The sequence below is a fragment of the Mirounga angustirostris genome, unplaced genomic scaffold, assembly GCF_029215605.1.
Source record: "Mirounga angustirostris isolate CCGP_5_RB_7025 unplaced genomic scaffold, mMirAng1.0.hap1 SCAF_17, whole genome shotgun sequence".
NCBI classification, from domain to species: domain Eukaryota; kingdom Metazoa; phylum Chordata; class Mammalia; order Carnivora; family Phocidae; genus Mirounga; species Mirounga angustirostris.
Window position 1 is genome coordinate 26,178,909 of NW_026991725.1, and position 20,506 is coordinate 26,199,414.

Here is a 20,506-nt window from a genome sequence, read left to right on the forward strand (position 1 = left end):
ACGCACTAACTCCCCTCTTGAGGGTTTTTCTAGAATTTGTGGCAAGCCACATGGAGTGAGGCTAATGAGAGCAATCCATAGACATGAGCAGAGCTAGGGGGTACATATGTGATATTCATCTGGATCCCCTTTCCATAAATGCCCTGATCCACACGCCAGTGCAGAGTACGGACTACTCGTGGCTCACACTGTTCACCCACACTGTTCTGCAGGTAATTGACTCTCGGCCTAGGGTTGGACCACACCCAGAAGTCTGCCCCCTCCATCATTTCTACCCCCCAAGGGTTGTGCACAGGTAGTGAAAAGTGATGTAGGAGTACATAGGCCCAACCCCCTTGCCTCCAAGAGGAGCAGGCCTGTAACACAGTCTACACCCCTCACCTGTGGGGTCAGAACGTGAGGGTAGAATTGAACTGGAACCACATTTTGCATTCGTTCCTTTTAGGCCCCTGTTTTGTTTCCTTCCGTTTGTTACTGATTTCTCCTGAGAGCTCTTCCTTCAACATCCTGTTTTAGTCTCTGGATTTTTGAATGCAATGTAAGAGTCACAGTTTGGGAGTGTTCCCCTTAAACAGGCCTCCTTTAGGGAGACAGTTCCTAACATGGTGAGCTGTGTTACTCACGGGAGCGTGTCCTGTCCCTGAGGATAGAGAAGGATGTTTTAAAAATTGGAGGCTAATAGTCTAAAACCAAGTGTGCAGAAACTGTAAGAAGAAAGAGCATACTAGGAAAAGATTCAGTGCTTCAGTGGAGAATAAGTTCAAGAGTTGGCTGGCATCATTGTTACCATTCCTACTGTATGGAAATGTTTTGAAGACGCTGATCCTGAGATTCGGAACACTGGTGTTAGGGTGACGTCACGGGCAGAGTCTAAAACCAGAGGTTTGAGAGCAAGCAGTTTGTTTGGGAGGCGATCTCAAGAAGGGCTGTAGGGAACCCGAGAAGTGATCCAGGGAAGGGGTGGAAGCCAATCCAGAATGATTTCAAGAGCAGATGACTCCTGTAGGCGCCTGGGGTTCAGTCCTGGCTGAGGGCCTCTGGTCTCACACGCCCCACTCGAGGGGAAAGAGGCTAGAGCACTTACCCACCAAGTGCTGCCCATTGGTGGAGGACTTCTCCTGGAGACTTACTTTCCCTACCTCTGGCCTGCCGAGAGCTTCCTCCCTCATCTGGACAAAGCCTCAGCAGAGAGCTCCAGGTGCCTGCTGTAAACAACCAGGGTCAATGTCAGCACGGGGAGTGCTGAGGGGGTAGAGGTGGAAATCCTAAGGTCATCTGCTGCGGACTCCTCTTTCTGCAGGGAACACCAGAACTACGATCGACAGCTAAGGATAACAGTTCATGAGGGAGAAATAATGAGACACGATGCCCTTCGGATCTGTATGCCTGGAGACTTTAAGATTTATTTAAGATACAGCCTCATCTCCATAGGAGGAAACCTGGCAGGAACGAAAGGTGTGATTGGGATGACATGCTGGTTGAGAGATCTCAGAGAAAATTCAAGCTCTGTATTTCCTTGGGAGGGAGCTAGTAAGAAGGAGGCGGGGAGGAGGGCGTTGGTGGTGGGGGAGTATATCTGGAGGCCAACTCAGTTGAAAAGTCCGCCGGAACTGAGGTTTGACAGTTGGCCTCTCATGATTCAGCTCACAGTTGGACTACCTGAAGAAGATTGGTTGATGAAAGACACAGCGGGGTGCGGGCCAGGATACTCAGCTGCAGAAGCACTAGAGCAGGTTGGGCAGCAGCAGGTGGTCTAGCAACAGCTGGGGCGGCAGCAGGTGGTCCTGCAGCAGGTGGTCTGGCAGCAGGTGGGGCGGCAGCAGCTAGAGATGCAGCAGCTGGGCCTGCAGCAGCTGGAGCCACAGCAGGTGGGGCCACAGCAGGCGGGGCGGCAGCAGCTAGAGATGCAGCAGGAGGGGCGGCAGCAGCTGGAGCCACAGCAGGAGGGGCGGCAGCAGGTGGTCCTGCAGCAGGTGGTCTGGCAGCAGGTGGGGCGGCAGCAACTAGAGATGCAGCAGCTGGGCCTGCAGCAGCTGGAGCCACAGCAGCTGGGACCACAGCAGGAGGGGCGGCAGCAGCTGGACACGCAGCAGCTGGGGCGGCAGCAGGTGGTCCTGCAGCAGGTGGTCTGGCAGCAGCTGGGGTGGCAGCAGGTCTCCTGGCCACAGCCCTGGTCAGAGCAGACGGAGCCACAACAGGAGTTGACCATGGTGTCAGAGGGTGGAGGTTCTGGGTGGGTTTCCAGGAAAGCGAAGGTCTTGAGTTTGGAAGGCTCCTTGGGCCATGGCCTCTATATACTGCCCGACCAGGGTGATTTGTCCACACGTCTTCCTTGTTGTTGTTTACCGAATATTTAAGTAATTGTCAGAGACACAATAGTGTTTGTCTATGTAATGGTGTAAACTCATGGGAAACACATTTTCTTTTCTAGATGTGATACATTCCATCTGGTCTGCTTTTCCTCCTGACTCATACCCACCGGCATCTTCTGGACCTCTCTCTCCTCCTCTTCCTCCGCAGAGGGCCGTTATGTGATAGGTGGCATTTGCAATTACATTTCTTCCTCTCCCCTCCTGTATCCCCTAGCAGGATGGGATCAGGGCCAACATATCTCTGGTCGTGCATTTCTTCCAATGATCAGCGGGGAGGAAATCCCACGTGCATAAGTGTGGCATGTGGGAAGTGGCATGAGACAAGAGGAAGAGGCCCTGTTTCATGGGTCATTGTTGAGCAATGAGGAAGGGGACCGCTGTCTACGTGTGTGTGATGTTGCTGACCTCTGCCACTGGAATGGGTTTTCTTGGGCGTTTCTGTCTTTGGATCACGTTGTCTACCCTAAAACCGTGGCAGGCCATTCATTATCTGTATGGTTCCGGTCACTGCCCTGATTCGTAGTTCATTAAGTGTTAACTTTGCCGTCACATATTTTTGTGTTGCATTTCTCTGGGTGGTCTTTAGATTCCGAAAAACTTAGCCTCATTTTTATTCTTATCTCCTCCTTGATTAAAAATACTCTTCAACGGAGCAAAAAGCAAATGCTCAGAAGGTGCCTCTCCACAGAATTTATCTGCAGAGCTGGGAAATCTATAGCACATGTTTTTTGGGGGGATCCATTTGAAATGTGAGTGGATCTTAGTCAATGTAACTTCATTTAGTTCCTATTTCTCCGTCTACCCCACTTAGTGATAGTCCAACTTTAGCATGCCGCAGGTCATCCAAAGGGCCTATTAAGTATGTCGGGACAAATGCTACAGCTTCTGATTACACAGGGAACCTGAGGTCTGGCATTGCTAACGAGTACCCAGATGCTGTTGATGCTGAAGGCCCAGGGGCCACACTTTAGAGACCTACTCCTTTCTTCTGTTCATTCATGCTTTGAGGAAGTGCCTCTATCAAGTTCCTCCCTGTTCCTTTTCGATTACAGAAAGCACCCCCGCATCCCCCACTGCCCCCCCACACACATACAAACAACTGCAATATACTATGTAAAGAAACATCAAAAGAGCTCATAGTAGTGTAATTTAACCAAAAGGAATGTGTGGAAGGCGAATTAGCCACGATGAGAATTTGGTAAAGACGTAGGTTTATTCATAAGTAAATAATTTAGTCACGTTTTCTTGTTTACATTTGATGATTGATTTTATAGTTTGGGTGGAATTTACACACATTGAAATTGAAAAAATCCTACGGGTAGTCCTCCATAGTGACAAATTTTGATACACAGAAGCCCATCCGTGTAATCCCCACATCTATCATGATAGAACATTTCCATTATACCAGAGAGTCCCCACTCGTCCCTTAGTAAACTGCGCCATAGCCTTAGTGGCAATTGCTGCTTCATTATGTTTTCTTTTACCATAGATCTCTTTTGATCTAGAACATCCGGCAGACTCTACATCTATGTCTGTGTCGTGTGTGTGTGTGTGTTTTTGTACACTATTCATACAGCATATGGAATTTCTCTTTGGTTTGGCACCATTAACTTGGCTTCTGCCTGTAAGGATCACTAATGTTGATGCATATATCACTAGTTCAGTCAGTGCTGTACTAGTGAAGTACCAAGTCTTATTTTAACTGTTAGCATTAAATTTCATGGTAGGGTGACCATCCATTCCTTAAGCTAACCTTTCCTTTTAAATCTTAAATAGAGTATGCATTTCAGTGCACCCTAAATTTTTAAAAATTCTTCCAGATGATGAAAAATGCACATAACTGAAAAGCATATCAACTCTACAAGCATAAGATAAAACATAGTTATGGAGCAAATATTTGCATACCCAAAGCTTGAGTCAAGAAATAGAACATTGTTGCGCCCAAGAAGGCTCTCGATATGATATGTCTTTTCTTGAGCACAATCCTTTTTCCACCCTACAGATGATTACCATGCTGATTTTTCAAGTAACCTTTTCATTTATTTTCCTTAGGGTTTTATTAGCTAGGTATGCATGCCTAAACTATATAGTTTTGTTTTATGTGTTTCTGATAGTTTTAAAGGGAAGTCTTACCAGGACTGTGTTTTGATTCTTTCACTCAATATTATGTAAGAGTTCTGGTAGGCAGCCTCCAAGATGGCCTACAAGTTGCTTTCCACCTCTTGGTGTTCATGGTCTCATCTATCTCCATCCCCTCATCTATCTCCATCCCCTCGAGTCACTTGCTTCTAAACCATGGCAGATGGCAACATCAAGGGGTTGTGTTACAAAAGACTGTGACTTTCATCTTAAAGCCAACCCTTTCTCTCTCTCTCACTGGCTTTGATGAAGCCAGGTACGATGTGGGAGGGATCCTCGCAGCAGAGAACTGAGCACAATCTCCATTCAGCGGCCAGCAAGGAAGCAAGGTCCTCACTCTCGTGGTCCGCAAGGAACTGAATCCTGCCAGTGAGCACGTAAGTGAAGTGAGCAGTGGCTTCTTCCCCAGTCGAGACCTCCCCTGAGACCAGTGCAGTGCCAGGCAGCGCCTTGCGTGCAACCCTGTGAAATAGAAACTAAGCTAAGAAATGAGTGTTGCTTTGAGCTGCTGAATTTTGAGGTAATATTGCGTAAGAGTGGATAACCAGTACGGATGTATCTAGGACCACAGCACACACGGGTGAGAAAGGGGGAATTGAAAAGTGCAGAGAAGTAGAAGTGCTAAAATAGATGTAGTCATAAAGCCAGAAAGCCCAAGCCGCCTATGTTCCCTAGGAGAGATCTGGGGGCACTCTGTTTACGAAGATGTTAAGGAATCATCAAGTACCAGTGTCAGCAGGGTCACTGAGATAGTAGTGCCTATTCTCTGTAGTCAGAGGTTGTGTTGGGATTGCTGTGTCCGCGGGAATATGCTCCCTAGGAATAACGGGGATGATCATATCCCTGAGTGGCAGAGTCCAGGTGGCAGCATTTAACTCTACGAAGTAATGTGGTTATGATTATGTGATGGGCAGCAAGATTGGAATGACAAGGGGGCAGAATGATGTGGAACCCTCAGGGACCTTACGGTATGGATAATAGAGCATGGTGTCCCTCTTAATAGGATATAGGCATCCGGGGGGCACCTGGCTGGCTCAGTCGGTTAAGCATCTGCCTTCGGCTCAGGTCATGGTCCCAGAGTGCCAGGATCGAGCCCCATGTTGGGCTCCGTGCTCAGTGGGGAGTCTGCTTCTCCCTCACCCCACCCGTACTCGGTCTCTCTGCCCACCCCCCTGTAATCAATCAATCAATAATAAATAAGCAAAAAAGTAAATAAGGAAATCAGGATATAGACAGCCAAATAGGGTGCACCTTTGTGTGTGTGTGTGTGTGTGTGTGTGTGCATGTGCGTGCGTGTGCCCGCCCACATGCACTGGTGTATTTAAAAGAGCTTAAGAATATAAACACAAAGGCTGAGGTCATTGATCCCAATGGAAGGTCGTGATCCCTGACACAGTTTGTAGACCTCAGGCTGTTCTCAGACCCATTAACCCATCAATGGAGAGACCAGTGTTCTTGGATGAAGGATCACAGCAAGTGTATATCACAGAATTTCCTTAGTCCTTGCCCCAAAATCTATAGCCATTGACCCAGGGGAAGCTGGAATACTCCTACGTTGGCAGGCTGTTGTACATGGGATCTGAGTTGAACGGACTGCAGGATATCCAGAGTCTTTCATGGCCCTTGTTTGAATACATTGATCTGGAGGTTGGAGTGAAAGGAGAAGTTTCCCCATGATCTTCATCGCGGTGATCCATTTGGGGGAATTTGTGCCTCCCTCTACCATAATTGTTGGCTGTGTGCATCTAGGGGTCATGGCTGTAAGAGACGAAAGCTAGTTCGAGGGGGACATGGTAAAATTCTGATTGGTATTAAAACTCTGGCTGCCCCCTTATCCCGTTGGGTTTCTAGTGCCATGAAATCATCAAGCAAAGAAGGGAGCTATGGGAGCCATAAGGAGGATGCTTGGCATCGAGGTGATGTGTAGGGGCATTCTTGGTATCCTATTCCCAGTATCAACCGCTGATGAGCGAGTAGTATAGCCTGAAGAGGACAGAGGAACCATGGGCTCAGGACTCTCAGGGGTGGGGATGGAGGTCAGTGCCCCAGGCAAGTCAGGTAAAGGAGCAGAGGAGCCACGCACTAACTCCCCTCTTGAGGGTTTTTCTAGAATTTGTGGCAAGCCACATGGAGTGAGGCTAATGAGAGCAATCCATAGACATGAGCAGAGCTAGGGGGTACATATGTGATATTCATCTGGATCCCCTTTCCATAAATGCCCTGATCCACACGCCAGTGCAGAGTACGGACTACTCGTGGCTCACACTGTTCACCCACACTGTTCTGCAGGTAATTGACTCTCGGCCTAGGGTTGGACCACACCCAGAAGTCTGCCCCCTCCATCATTTCTACCCCCCAAGGGTTGTGCACAGGTAGTGAAAAGTGATGTAGGAGTACATAGGCCCAACCCCCTTGCCTCCAAGAGGAGCAGGCCTGTAACACAGTCTACACCCCTCACCTGTGGGGTCAGAACGTGAGGGTAGAATTGAACTGGAACCACATTTTGCATTCGTTCCTTTTAGGCCCCTGTTTTGTTTCCTTCCGTTTGTTACTGATTTCTCCTGAGAGCTCTTCCTTCAACATCCTGTTTTAGTCTCTGGATTTTTGAATGCAATGTAAGAGTCACAGTTTGGGAGTGTTCCCCTTAAACAGGCCTCCTTTAGGGAGACAGTTCCTAACATGGTGAGCTGTGTTACTCACGGGAGCGTGTCCTGTCCCTGAGGATAGAGAAGGATGTTTTAAAAATTGGAGGCTAATAGTCTAAAACCAAGTGTGCAGAAACTGTAAGAAGAAAGAGCATACTAGGAAAAGATTCAGTGCTTCAGTGGAGAATAAGTTCAAGAGTTGGCTGGCATCATTGTTACCATTCCTACTGTATGGAAATGTTTTGAAGACGCTGATCCTGAGATTCGGAACACTGGTGTTAGGGTGACGTCACGGGCAGAGTCTAAAACCAGAGGTTTGAGAGCAAGCAGTTTGTTTGGGAGGCGATCTCAAGAAGGGCTGTAGGGAACCCTAGAAGTGATCCAGGGAAGGGGTGGAAGCCAATCCAGAATGATTTCAAGAGCAGATGACTCCTGTAGGCGCCTGGGGTTCAGTCCTGGCTGAGGGCCTCTGGTCTCACACGCCCCACTCGAGGGGAAAGAGGCTAGAGCACTTACCCACCAAGTGCTGCCCATTGGTGGAGGACTTCTCCTGGAGACTTACTTTCCCTACCTCTGGCCTGCCGAGAGCTTCCTCCCTCATCTGGACAAAGCCTCAGCAGAGAGCTCCAGGTGCCTGCTGTAAACAACCAGGGTCAATGTCAGCACGGGGAGTGCTGAGGGGGTAGAGGTGGAAATCCTAAGGTCATCTGCTGCGGACTCCTCTTTCTGCAGGGAACACCAGAACTACGATCGACAGCTAAGGATAACAGTTCATGAGGGAGAAATAATGAGACACGATGCCCTTCGGATCTGTATGCCTGGAGACTTTAAGATTTATTTAAGATACAGCCTCATCTCCATAGGAGGAAACCTGGCAGGAACGAAAGGTGTGATTGGGATGACATGCTGGTTGAGAGATCTCAGAGAAAATTCAAGCTCTGTATTTCCTTGGGAGGGAGCTAGTAAGAAGGAGGCGGGGAGGAGGGCGTTGGTGGTGGGGGAGTATATCTGGAGGCCAACTCAGTTGAAAAGTCCGCCGGAACTGAGGTTTGACAGTTGGCCTCTCATGATTCAGCTCACAGTTGGACTACCTGAAGAAGATTGGTTGATGAAAGACACAGCGGGGTGCGGGCCAGGATACTCAGCTGCAGAAGCACTAGAGCAGGTTGGGCAGCAGCAGGTGGTCTAGCAACAGCTGGGGCGGCAGCAGGTGGTCCTGCAGCAGGTGGTCTGGCAGCAGGTGGGGCGGCAGCAGCTAGAGATGCAGCAGCTGGGCCTGCAGCAGCTGGAGCCACAGCAGGTGGGGCCACAGCAGGCGGGGCGGCAGCAGCTAGAGATGCAGCAGGAGGGGCGGCAGCAGCTGGAGCCACAGCAGGAGGGGCGGCAGCAGGTGGTCCTGCAGCAGGTGGTCTGGCAGCAGGTGGGGCGGCAGCAACTAGAGATGCAGCAGCTGGGCCTGCAGCAGCTGGAGCCACAGCAGCTGGGACCACAGCAGGAGGGGCGGCAGCAGCTGGACACGCAGCAGCTGGGGCGGCAGCAGGTGGTCCTGCAGCAGGTGGTCTGGCAGCAGCTGGGGTGGCAGCAGGTCTCCTGGCCACAGCCCTGGTCAGAGCAGACGGAGCCACAACAGGAGTTGACCATGGTGTCAGAGGGTGGAGGTTCTGGGTGGGTTTCCAGGAAAGCGAAGGTCTTGAGTTTGGAAGGCTCCTTGGGCCATGGCCTCTATATACTGCCCGACCAGGGTGATTTGTCCACACGTCTTCCTTGTTGTTGTTTACCGAATATTTAAGTAATTGTCAGAGACACAATAGTGTTTGTCTATGTAATGGTGTAAACTCATGGGAAACACATTTTCTTTTCTAGATGTGATACATTCCATCTGGTCTGCTTTTCCTCCTGACTCATACCCACCGGCATCTTCTGGACCTCTCTCTCCTCCTCTTCCTCCGCAGAGGGCCGTTATGTGATAGGTGGCATTTGCAATTACATTTCTTCCTCTCCCCTCCTGTATCCCCTAGCAGGATGGGATCAGGGCCAACATATCTCTGGTCGTGCATTTCTTCCAATGATCAGCGGGGAGGAAATCCCACGTGCATAAGTGTGGCATGTGGGAAGTGGCATGAGACAAGAGGAAGAGGCCCTGTTTCATGGGTCATTGTTGAGCAATGAGGAAGGGGACCGCTGTCTACGTGTGTGTGATGTTGCTGACCTCTGCCACTGGAATGGGTTTTCTTGGGCGTTTCTGTCTTTGGATCACGTTGTCTACCCTAAAACCGTGGCAGGCCATTCATTATCTGTATGGTTCCGGTCACTGCCCTGATTCGTAGTTCATTAAGTGTTAACTTTGCCGTCACATATTTTTGTGTTGCATTTCTCTGGGTGGTCTTTAGATTCCGAAAAACTTAGCCTCATTTTTATTCTTATCTCCTCCTTGATTAAAAATACTCTTCAACGGAGCAAAAAGCAAATGCTCAGAAGGTGCCTCTCCACAGAATTTATCTGCAGAGCTGGGAAATCTATAGCACATGTTTTTTGGGGGGATCCATTTGAAATGTGAGTGGATCTTAGTCAATGTAACTTCATTTAGTTCCTATTTCTCCGTCTACCCCACTTAGTGATAGTCCAACTTTAGCATGCCGCAGGTCATCCAAAGGGCCTATTAAGTATGTCGGGACAAATGCTACAGCTTCTGATTACACAGGGAACCTGAGGTCTGGCATTGCTAACGAGTACCCAGATGCTGTTGATGCTGAAGACCCAGGGGCCACACTTTAGAGACCTACTCCTTTCTTCTGTTCATTCATGCTTTGAGGAAGTGCCTCTATCAAGTTCCTCCCTGTTCCTTTTCGATTACAGAAAGCACCCCCGCATCCCCCACTGCCCCCCCACACACATACAAACAACTGCAATATACTATGTAAAGAAACATCAAAAGAGCTCATAGTAGTGTAATTTAACCAAAAGAAATGTGTTTAAGGCGAATTAGCCACGATGACAATTTGGTAAAGACGTAGGTTTATTCATAAGTAAATAATTTAGTCACGTTTTCTTGTTTACATTTGATGATTGATTTTATAGTTTGGGTGGAATTTACACACATTGAAATTGAAAAAATCCTACGGGTAGTCCTCCATAGTGACAAATTTTGATACACAGAAGCCCATCCGTGTAATCCCCACATCTATCAAGATAGAACATTTCCATTATACCAGAGAGTCCCCACTCGTCCCTTAGTAAAGTGCGCCATAGCCTTAGTGGCAATTGCTGCTTCATTATGTTTTCTTTACCATAGATCTCTTTTGATCTAGAACATCCGGCAGACTCTACATCTATGTCTGTGTCGTGTGTGTGTGTGTGTTTTTGTACACTATTCATACAGCATATGGAATTTCTCTTTGGTTTGGCACCATTAACTTGGCTTCTGCCTGTAAGGATCACTAATGTTGATGCATATATCACTAGTTCAATCAGTGCTGTACTAGTGAAGGACCAAGTCTTATTTTAACTCTTAGCATTAAATTTCATGGTAGGGTGACCATCCATTCCTTAAGCTAACCTTTCCTTTTAAATCTTAAATAGAGTATGCATTTCAGTGCACCCTAAATTTTTAAAAATTCTTTCAGATGATGAAAAATGCACATAACTGAAAAGCATATCAACTCTACAAGCATAAGATAAAACATAGTTATGGAGCAAATATTTGCATACCCAAAGCTTGAGTCAAGAAATAGAACATTGTTGCGCCCAAGAAGGCTCTCGATATGATATGTCTTTTCTTGAGCACAATCCTTTTTCCACCCTACAGATGATTACCATGCTGATTATTCAAGTAACCTTTTCATTTATTTTCCTTAGGGTTTTATTAGCTAGGTATGCATGCCTAAACTATATAGTTTTGTTTTATGTGTTTCTGATTTTTTTAAAGGGAAGTCTTACCAGGACTGTGTTTTGATTCTTTCACTCAATATTATGTAAGAGTTCTGGTAGGCAGCCTCCAAGATGGCCTTCAAGTTGCTTTCCACCTCTTGGTGTTCATGGTCTCCTATATGTCCATCCCCTCATCTATCTCCATCCCCTCGAGTCACTTGCTTCTAAACCATGGCAGATGGCAACATCAAGGGGTTGTGTTACAAAAGACTGTGACTTTCATCTTAAAGCCAACCCTTTCTCTCTCTCTCACTGGCTTTGATGAAGCCAGGTACGATGTGGGAGGGATCCTCGCAGCAGAGAACTGAGCACAATCTCCATTCAGCGGCCAGCAAGGAAGCAAGGTCCTCACTCTCGTGGTCCCCAAGGAACTGAATCCTGCCAGTGAGCACGTAAGTGAAGTGAGCAGTGGCTTCTTCCCCAGTCGAGACCTCCCCTGAGACCAGTGCAGTGCCAGGCAGCGCCTTGCGTGCAACCCTGTGAAATAGAAACTAAGCTAAGAAATGAGTGTTGCTTTGAGCTGCTGAATTTTGAGGTAATATTGCGTAAGAGTGGATAACCAGTACGGATGTATCTAGGACCACAGCACACACGGGTGAGAAAGGGGGAATTGAAAAGTGCAGAGAAGTAGAAGTGCTAAAATAGATGTAGTCATAAAGCCAGAAAGCCCAAGCCGCCTATGTTCCCTAGGAGAGATCTGGGGGCACTCTGTTTACGAAGATGTTAAGGAATCATCAAGTACCAGTGTCAGCAGGGTCACTGAGATAGTAGTGCCTATTCTCTGTAGTCAGAGGTTGTGTTGGGATTGCTGTGTCCGCGGGAATATGCTCCCTAGGAATAACGGGGATGATCATATCCCTGAGTGGCAGAGTCCAGGTGGCAGCATTTAACTCTACGAAGTAATGTGGTTATGATTATGTGATGGGCAACAAGATTGGAATGACAAGGGGGCAGAATGATGTGGAACCTTCAGGGACCTTACGGTATGGATAATAGAGCATGGTGTCCCTCTTAATAGGATATAGGCATCCGGGGGGCACCTGGCTGGCTCAGTCGGTTAAGCATCTGCCTTCGGCTCAGGTCATGGTCCCAAGTGCCAGGATCAGGCCCCATGTTGGGCTCCGTGCTCAGTGGGGAGTCTGCTTCTCCCTCACCCCACCCGTACTCGGTCTCTCTCCCCACCCCCCTGTAATCAATCAATCAATAATAAATAAGCAAAAAAGTAAATAAGGAAATCAGGATATAGACAGCCAAATAGGGTGCACCTTTGTGTGTGTGTGTGTGTGTTCCTGTGTGTGCGTGCGCCCGTGCACATGCACTGGTGTATTTAAAAGAGCTTAAGAATAAAAACACAAAGGCTGAGGTCATTGATCCCAATGGAAGGTCGTGATCCCTGACACAGTTTGTAGACCTCAGGCTGTTCTCAGACCCATTAACCCATCAATGGAGAGACCAGTGTTCTTGGATGAAGGATCACAGCAAGTGTATATCACAGAATTTCCTTAGTCCTTGCCCCAAAATCTATAGCCATTGACCCAGGGGAAGCTGGAATACTCCTACGTTGGCAGGCTGTTGGACATGGGATCTGAGTTGAACGGACTGCAGAATATCCAGAGTCTTTCATGGCCCTTGTTTGAATACATTGATCTGGAGGTTGGAGTGAAAGGAGAAGTTTCCCCATGATCTTCATCGCGGTGATCCATTTGGGGGAATTTGTGCCTCCCTCTACCATAATTGTTGGCTGTGTGCATCTAGGGGTCATGGCTGTAAGAAACGAAAGCTAGTTCGAGGGGGACATGGTAAAATTCTGATTGGTATTAAAACTCTGGCTGCCCCCTTATCCCGTTGGTTTTCTAGTGCCATGAAATTATCAAGCAAAGAAGGGAGCTATGGGAGCCATAAGGAGGATGCTTAGCACCGAGGTGATGTGTAGGGGCATTCTTGGTATCCTATTCTCAGTATCAACCGCTGATGAGCGAGTAGTATAGCCTGAAGAGGACAGAGGAACCATGGGCTCAGGACTCTCAGGGGTGGGGATGGAGGTCAGTGCCCCAGGCAAGTCAGGTAAAGGAGCAGAGGAGCCACGCACTAACTCCCCTCTTGAGGGTTTTTCTAGAATTTGTGGCAAGCCACATGGAGTGAGGCTAATGAGAGCAATCCATAGACATGAGCAGAGCTAGGGGGTACATATGTGATATTCATCTGGATCCCCTTTCCATAAATACCCTGATCCACACGCCAGTGCAGAGTATGGACTACTCGAGGCTCACACTGTTCACCCACACTGTTCTGCAGGTAATTGTCTCTCGGCCTAGGGGTGTACCACACCCGGAAGTCTGCCCCCTCCATCATTTCTACCCCCCAAGGGTTGTGCACAGGTAGTGATAAGTGATGTAGGAGTACATAAGCCCAACCCCCTTGCCTCTAAGAGGAGCAGGTCTGTAACACAGTCCACACCCCTCACCTGTGGGGTCAGAACGTGAGGGTAGAATTGAACTGGAACCACATTTTGCATTCGTTCCTTTTAGACCCCTGTTTTGTTTCCTTCCGTTTGTTACCTATTTCTCCTGAGAGCTCTTCTTTCAACATCCTGTTTTAGTCTCTGGATTTTTGAATGCAATGTAAGAGTCACAGTTTGGGAGTGTTCCCCTTAAACAGGCCTCCTTTAGGGAGACAGTTCCTAACATGGTGAGCTGTGTTACTCACGGGAGCGTGTCCTGTCCCTGAGGATAGAGAAGGATGTTTTAAAAATTGGAGGCTAATAGTCTAAAACCAAGTGTGCAGAAACTGTAAGAAGAAAGAGCATACTAGGAAAAAATTTAAGTGCTTCAGTGGAGAATAAGTTCAAGAGTTGACTGGCATCATTTTTACCATTCCTATTGTATGGAAATGTTTTGAAGACGCTGATCCTGAGACTCGGAACACTGGTGTTAGGGTGACGTCACGGGCAGAGTCTAAAACCAGAGGTTTGAGAGCAAGCAGTTTGTTTGGGAGGCGATCTCAAGAAGGGCTGTAGGGAACCCGAGAAGTGATCCAGGGAAGGGGTGGAAGCCAATCCAGAATGATTTCAAGAGCAGATGACTCCTGTAGGCGCCTGGGGTTCAGTCCTGGCTGAGGGCCTCTGGTCTCACACGCCCCACTCGAGGGGAAAGAGGCTAGAGCACTTACCCACCAAGTGCTGCCCATTGGTGGAGGACTTCTCCTGGAGACTTACTTTCCCTACCTCTGGCCTGCCGAGAGCTTCCTCCCTCATCTGGACAAAGCCTCAGCAGAGAGCTCCAGGTGCCTGCTGTAAACAACCAGGGTCAATGTCAGCATGGGGAGTGTTGAGGGGGTAGAGGTGGAAATCCTAAGGTCATCTGTTGCGGACTCCTCTTTCTGCAGGGAACACCAGAACTACGATCGACAGCTAAGGATACCAGTTCATGAGGGAAAAATAATGAGACACGATGCCCTTCGGATCTGTATGCCTGGAGACTTTAAGATTTATTTAAGATACAGCCTCATCTCCATAGGAGGAAACCTGGCAGGAGCCAAAGTTGCGATTGGGATGACATGCTGGTTGAGAGATCTCAGAGAAAATTCAAGCTCTGTATTCCCTTGGGAGGGAGCTAGTAAGAAGGAGGCAGGGAGGAGGGCGTTGGTGGTGGGGGAGTATATCTGGAGGACAACTCAGTTGAAAAGTCCGCCGGAACTGAGGTTTGACAGTTGGCCTCTCATGATTCAGCTCACAGTTGGACTACCTGAAGAAAATTGGTTGATGAAAGACACAGCGGGGTGCGGGCCAGGATACTCAGCTGCAGAAGCACTAGAGCAGGTTGGGCAGCAGTAGGTGGTCTAGCAACAGCTGGGGCGGCAGCAGGTGGTCCTGCAGCAGGTGGTGTGGCAGCCGCTGGGGTGGCAGCAGGTCTCCTGGCCACAGCCCTGGTCAGAGCAGATGGAGCCACAACAGGAGTTGACCATGGTGTCAGAGGGTGGAGGTTCTCAGTTGATGTCCACGAGCTTGGGTTTTGAAGTTTGGAAATATTTATGCCCAGCTTTCCTATTATACCTTCCTTTGTCTCGTATTATAACATGCAGGAATATTTCCTTTTCATTGTTTGTCCTATTAAATAGATACTTATCAAATTAGCCAAGTTTGTTTTCTTTGTTAAACTTTTGAAGGTGGATGGAAACATTTTGTTTTCATGATATATGATTCATCCTGTCAGCTCTTCCTGAATCATCTCTGAAGTTGTGTCTTTCTTTAGCTACCTGAAAGAAAGCTATCACCTGATTTTTGCCTTTAGATAAGTTATATGTGGTAGTCTGAGTTCCTGAGTATATCATGCCAACCCTTTGGGTATAATGGTTCCAATGGGCCCATATTCTTTTTCTGACCTGGGTGTATAAGGGTGCATTTCAGTCTAATGGCTCATTTATTGTGGGTCATTTGGGCCGGGAAGTTTTGAATGTGAAATAGGGAATGGCTGGTGTGAAAATATTATTATTAGTTCACCCCCCCTCCCCAGTGTGATTCATGGCCTACCACCTAGGCTTTCTGATGGGAAACAAATAACTGTTCCAAGGAGTAAAGCTAGGGCACAAATTTTGATGTGTCTTGTTTTCTTTCAGGTTTATTAAGTTATACTTAAAACACACAGTTTTAATACTGCATAGTTCTAATATATACATTTTGTTGAGTTTGGACATATGCATACACCATAATAGCAACACCACAGTTGAGGTAATATATATTATCTGTCATCTCCAAAATACTTTTTTGTCCTCTTGGTCTGTGTATAGTGTATGGTAAGAACACTTAGCATGTGATCTACCCTCTTAATACGTTTTTTAATGCACCATATTATATTGTTAACTATAGATGCATTGGGGAGTGCATCTATAGAGTGTTCTGTAGATCTCTAAAACTTATCCTGTATAATTATAACTTTATATTATTGAGCAACTACCCATTTCCTCATTCCCCCTGGAAACCACAATGTTATTCTCTGCTCCAGTGAACTTGAGTATTTTAGATACCTCATAGAAGTGCAATCATGTAGTATTTATTTGTCCTTCTGTGACTTACTTCACTTAGCCTAATGTCTTCTAGGTCCATCCATATTGTTGCCAGTCATGGAATTTCCTTAGCTTTTAAGGCTGAGTAATATTCCTTTGTGTGGATATATCACATATTTTAAATCCATTTTTCTGTCAGTAGACATTTGCATTGTTTCCATATCTTGGCTATTGTGAATAATGCTGTAATAAACATGGGAGTGCAGTTATCTCCTCAAGATCGTGATTTCATTTCTTTTGGATATATACCCAAAATAGGATTGCTGGTTTGCACAGTAGGTCTATTTTTCATTTTTTAGGGACCCCCCATACTGTTTTCCATAATGGCTGCACTACCTTGCATCCCAGCCAACAGTATACAGGGCTTTTGATTTCTCCACATCCTTGCCCATACTTGCTGTTTTGTGGGTCCTTTTACAGATGTGTGGTTGTATTTTATTTTTCTCCAGAACTCAGCTTTAGGACTTCTTGGGGGCAGTTGGCTGCAGAGATAATTAGAAGCTCTCTATCCAGCTGTATCTAAAGGTTCAGGTCCCTCAACTTCTGCTTTGTTGGGCTTCTAACTTTGATTTCTTATCTTTCTGATTTTATCAGGTCATGTTGACTCATCTCTATTTCCAAGTTTTACTTGTCAACCCAAGTTAGACTGCCCAGTGTCCTCATGTTTTACTCTAATTCATACCTTCCCATCTTGCTGTCTCTTTTAATTGCTGGCCTCTGAAGATGCCTTGTATTCTCCTGCTTCATTATTCAAATTGTTGATCAGATTTCACACTATAGGTCTTTATTTCCAAGAAAGGAGACAAAAGATGAATATCCAGGTTAAACAATATCAACCTGTATATTCATTCATAGTAGGGTTGGAGTAAAAGCTTAAAGGATACAAAACTCCCAACTAAATGACTAGCTGACTAGTGTTTCAAAAAAATGAGGGTACTGCCAGTTCATCGATTGGCTCCTTATATACATTTTTCCCCTTGAGGATCAAGGGACCCCAGGGAAGGAGGAGAACACTGGAAAATCCTGTCTTTGAATTATGTTCTTTGAAATATATGTCATTTTTAACTTTAGGATGGTTTTTGAGTAGTCATTTCTTTCCTTGGACTGGCCTTTCTGAGAACAGAACCATGGATATCTCAACTTTGTTGAGAGTCTTTGTATAAAATATGTTCATCAAGGATTTGGAGCCCGTGAAGTTGGGCGAGATTGTATATATTGAATGCCAGAACCATGGTTCCAAATGATTTAGACATCCTTGCACAAGAGACTAAATCTAACAAGTTGAAATCTCAGAGCCTTTCTTAGATCTAAAAGAGTAGGTACCAATGCAACATGGCACATGAGATTGAGGAGGAGTAGATATATCTAAATTTCTTGGGAGAATTTATTTGAACTGCCAACACAACTGAAGGTTGTTTTTACCCTCAGTACCTCTTCCCTGGGTATAATATTATTACCAAAATGACCCATGTTATGCCTGGTATTGGGTAGCAAAAGAGATTAAGAACTGCTGGTCTGCAGATAGCCACCAGACTGCTACAAGAGAAGATTGAAGCAGTTTGTAATGAAAAAGACATAGGTGTTTACATGATAGTAACCTCAGTACAGGTCCACACTTAGTGTCATTAAACTCTGAAAGGAAACACTGATGCATTAATGCAAGTGTGATATGTAAAAAGGAAGAAGATACAGTTTCACTTCTGTGAGCATTCAGAACACATCTCAAAATGTGTTCAATTCTGGCTTACATTAGAGGAATAGAGATGAGTTGCAGTATGTTAAAAGTAAAATTGCTAGGATGGTGACATTGTGGTCAATGAAGAACAGATAAAAAAGCTTGGGAAAATTAGCCTAAAGAAAAATGGAGCCTCTATTTAAATTGGTTTAAGTAAATTCATGGATTATAATTTACTAAGGACTCTTTTTTTTGGTAGCAGTTGTAATCCATAGCTCTCATGTTATACATATTAGGTTCAAAAATATCTCCCTTTCAACCTTTTCTTGTTTCTGCTGAAACTGAATTATGGTCTGGATAAAAATCTCATTGGCAAATGCCAATTTAATTTTTTGTTGTAGGGTTCCCTGAGAACATATACTACTGGGTCGTACAAAAAGCAATATACATTGAACATTTCATTAATAAGAAATAATGAGAGATGAGCAATATTAGTACCTTCCAATGCTAAAAAGTTTTATTTGGGAACCTCAAGAAATTCCACATGATGGGGTGCCTGAGTTGCTCATTTGGCTAAGTGTCTGATCTTGATCTTAACTCAGGTCTTGATCTCAGGGTGGTGAGTTCAAGCCCCACATGGGGCTCCAAGCCCAGTGTGGAGCCTACTTTAAAAAAAAAAAAAATGAAATTCTACATGAAAATGGATTCCATAGAGAAACATTAAAAAGAAAAAACCTAGAAGGGGAACATTTGAAGACTTTCATATTTGGAATCAGAATTAGGAATCCTAAAACAACTGCAGAATCTAACTATAAATTCTGATTCACTGGCAATAAGGTATTTCTACAAAAGAGAATAAATAATATAGAGACTAGAGGTTTCTAAATCAGTCCATGGGTCTGTTTGTAAGTTCATGACATTAGGAAGTGCCAGGTGTTTTGTTAAATTAGATGCTTTCTTCCTAGACTGAAGGGTGGGGGCAAATAAGTTTTAGTCTAGAGCAGGATGTTCAGCAGCAAGAACCACGATAGCAGCTGGGGCGGCAGCAAGTTGTTCTACAGCAGGTGGTCTGGCAGCAGGAGGGGCGGCAGCAGCTAGGGATGCAACAGTTAGGCCTGCAGCAGCTGGACCCACAGCAGCTGGAACCACAGCAAGAGGGGTGGCAGCAGGTGGTCTGGCAGCAACTGGGGCGGCAGCAGCTGGACACACAGCTGCTGGGGCGGCAGCAGGTGGTCTGGCAGCAGCTGGGGTGGCAGCAGGTCTCCTGGCCACAGCCCTGGTCAGAGCAGACAGAGCCACAACAGGAGTCAACCATGGTGTCAGAGGGTGGAGGTTCTGGGTGGGTTTCCAGGAGAGTATTCCTTGAATCTGGAAGTTTTCCTGCTCCAGGTTCCCCTTTATATCCTGCTGAGGGAGCTCTATTCTTGTTATTGCTTACCCTAATAAGTAAGCAATTGTTAAATTAGGTAATTATATTTTCGAAGCTGGATGGAAAACGTTGTTTCCTTTGCCTGATAGATTAGGATTTATCTCATTAACCCTTCCCCCATCACATCTTGGCTGTCTTCCTTTGTATGAATTATCTTGGTTCAGATTCTAAACTGAATGTGTTGACTCTCACTCCATCTGCTCTTTCCTCCTGAATCATCCCTGCTGATTCTGTCCTTATAGGCATCATCTATGTTTACAGATACTGAAGTTCCTTCCAGAGAGCAGTTGCCATGTGAACCTTGACATGGAGTAATCTAGGTTTCACTCTTCCCCATCTGTGGGTCTTATCATGCCTACAATATTTGCAGCATTCCTTGTGAAAAAAGATTTAGTCACAGGTTCAATCGAGATATAAGAAAATTACAGAAGAATGGAATCTTAACCTGGGAAATCAAGGTAAAATCCACTAGTGTGATCAGTTGTTATAAAAAATGATTGGGGGCACAAATAGAATCCTCAAGACACTCAGACTGTGTTCTCATCTTATTTCTTGGACTTGAAAATATTGGTAGATTTCCTGTTTTTAAAGAACAAACATGTGTCTGGAATGGATATAGACCTTCAGGAATCACTGCTGGAATTGATAACAGAGCTCTTGTATGTAAAAAATTTATACTTACATACAAAACAATATACAGTGTAGCCTCAATTATGCAAGAAATATTGAAATTACAAATATTAATTATATTGACATTTAATTATATAAATTAAAAATATTGACATATTAATAGTAATTATTTCTGGTTGATGGACTTAAGGAAATTGTTAATTTTCTTCTTAACACTTTTATCTTCTACTTTTTCTTTGATGACTTGTTTTTCATTTGTAAGCAAAAAAAATTAAAGAAAACGTTGTCATGTAACTATACCACTATCTAGAAATCTCTAATGTGACCCTCTGGGGCTGGGAGTTGGAAGGTACCAGACCAGGATAATGCTGTCAGTGAGGAAGAATTTCCTTTTCCCTTTAAGGTCCTTCTAGCTGGACTAAGAAACAAATTGACATGAAACAGATTAACAGGAGAAAATCAATTTTAATAGCATACATAGGGGGAATCCACACACACACTGAAATTCCAAAAACCATAAGGCAACATGATGCTTATATGAGGACACAAAGGGGAGAAAGACCATTAGCAGGAAGGTGAGAGGAGATGTTTAGAAAACAAAGGTTGCCCTATTTTATAGATAAGTTTT

The 20,506-nt window shown here is 45.6% G+C and overlaps 2 protein-coding genes and 1 pseudogene across 2 annotated transcripts; all 3 read right to left on the minus strand.

The window, feature by feature from the left end:
* Positions 1-1,753: 1,753 nt before the first annotated feature.
* Positions 1,754-2,209, minus strand: LOC135362920 (keratin-associated protein 4-11-like). The gene has a single exon (XM_064582182.1). The coding sequence runs from the start codon at positions 2,207-2,209 to the stop codon at positions 1,754-1,756; it is 456 nt and encodes a 151-aa protein (XP_064438252.1).
* Positions 2,210-8,341: 6,132 nt separating this feature from the next.
* LOC135362919 (keratin-associated protein 4-11-like) lies at positions 8,342-8,797 on the minus strand. The gene has a single exon (XM_064582181.1). It carries the CDS (start codon positions 8,795-8,797, stop codon positions 8,342-8,344), a length of 456 nt encoding a protein of 151 aa, XP_064438251.1.
* A 6,123-nt stretch (positions 8,798-14,920) lies between these two features.
* LOC123853480 (keratin-associated protein 4-4-like) lies at positions 14,921-19,134 on the minus strand (annotated as a pseudogene).
* Positions 19,135-20,506: the final 1,372 nt, after the last annotated feature.

What these genes read in the sequence shown, in the direction of transcription:
- LOC135362920 (XM_064582182.1), bottom strand. Translation starts at nt 2,209, where the DNA reads ATGGTCAACTCCTGTTGTGGCTCCGTCTGCTCTGACCAGGGCTGTGGC.
- LOC135362919 (XM_064582181.1), bottom strand. Translation starts at nt 8,797, where the DNA reads ATGGTCAACTCCTGTTGTGGCTCCGTCTGCTCTGACCAGGGCTGTGGC.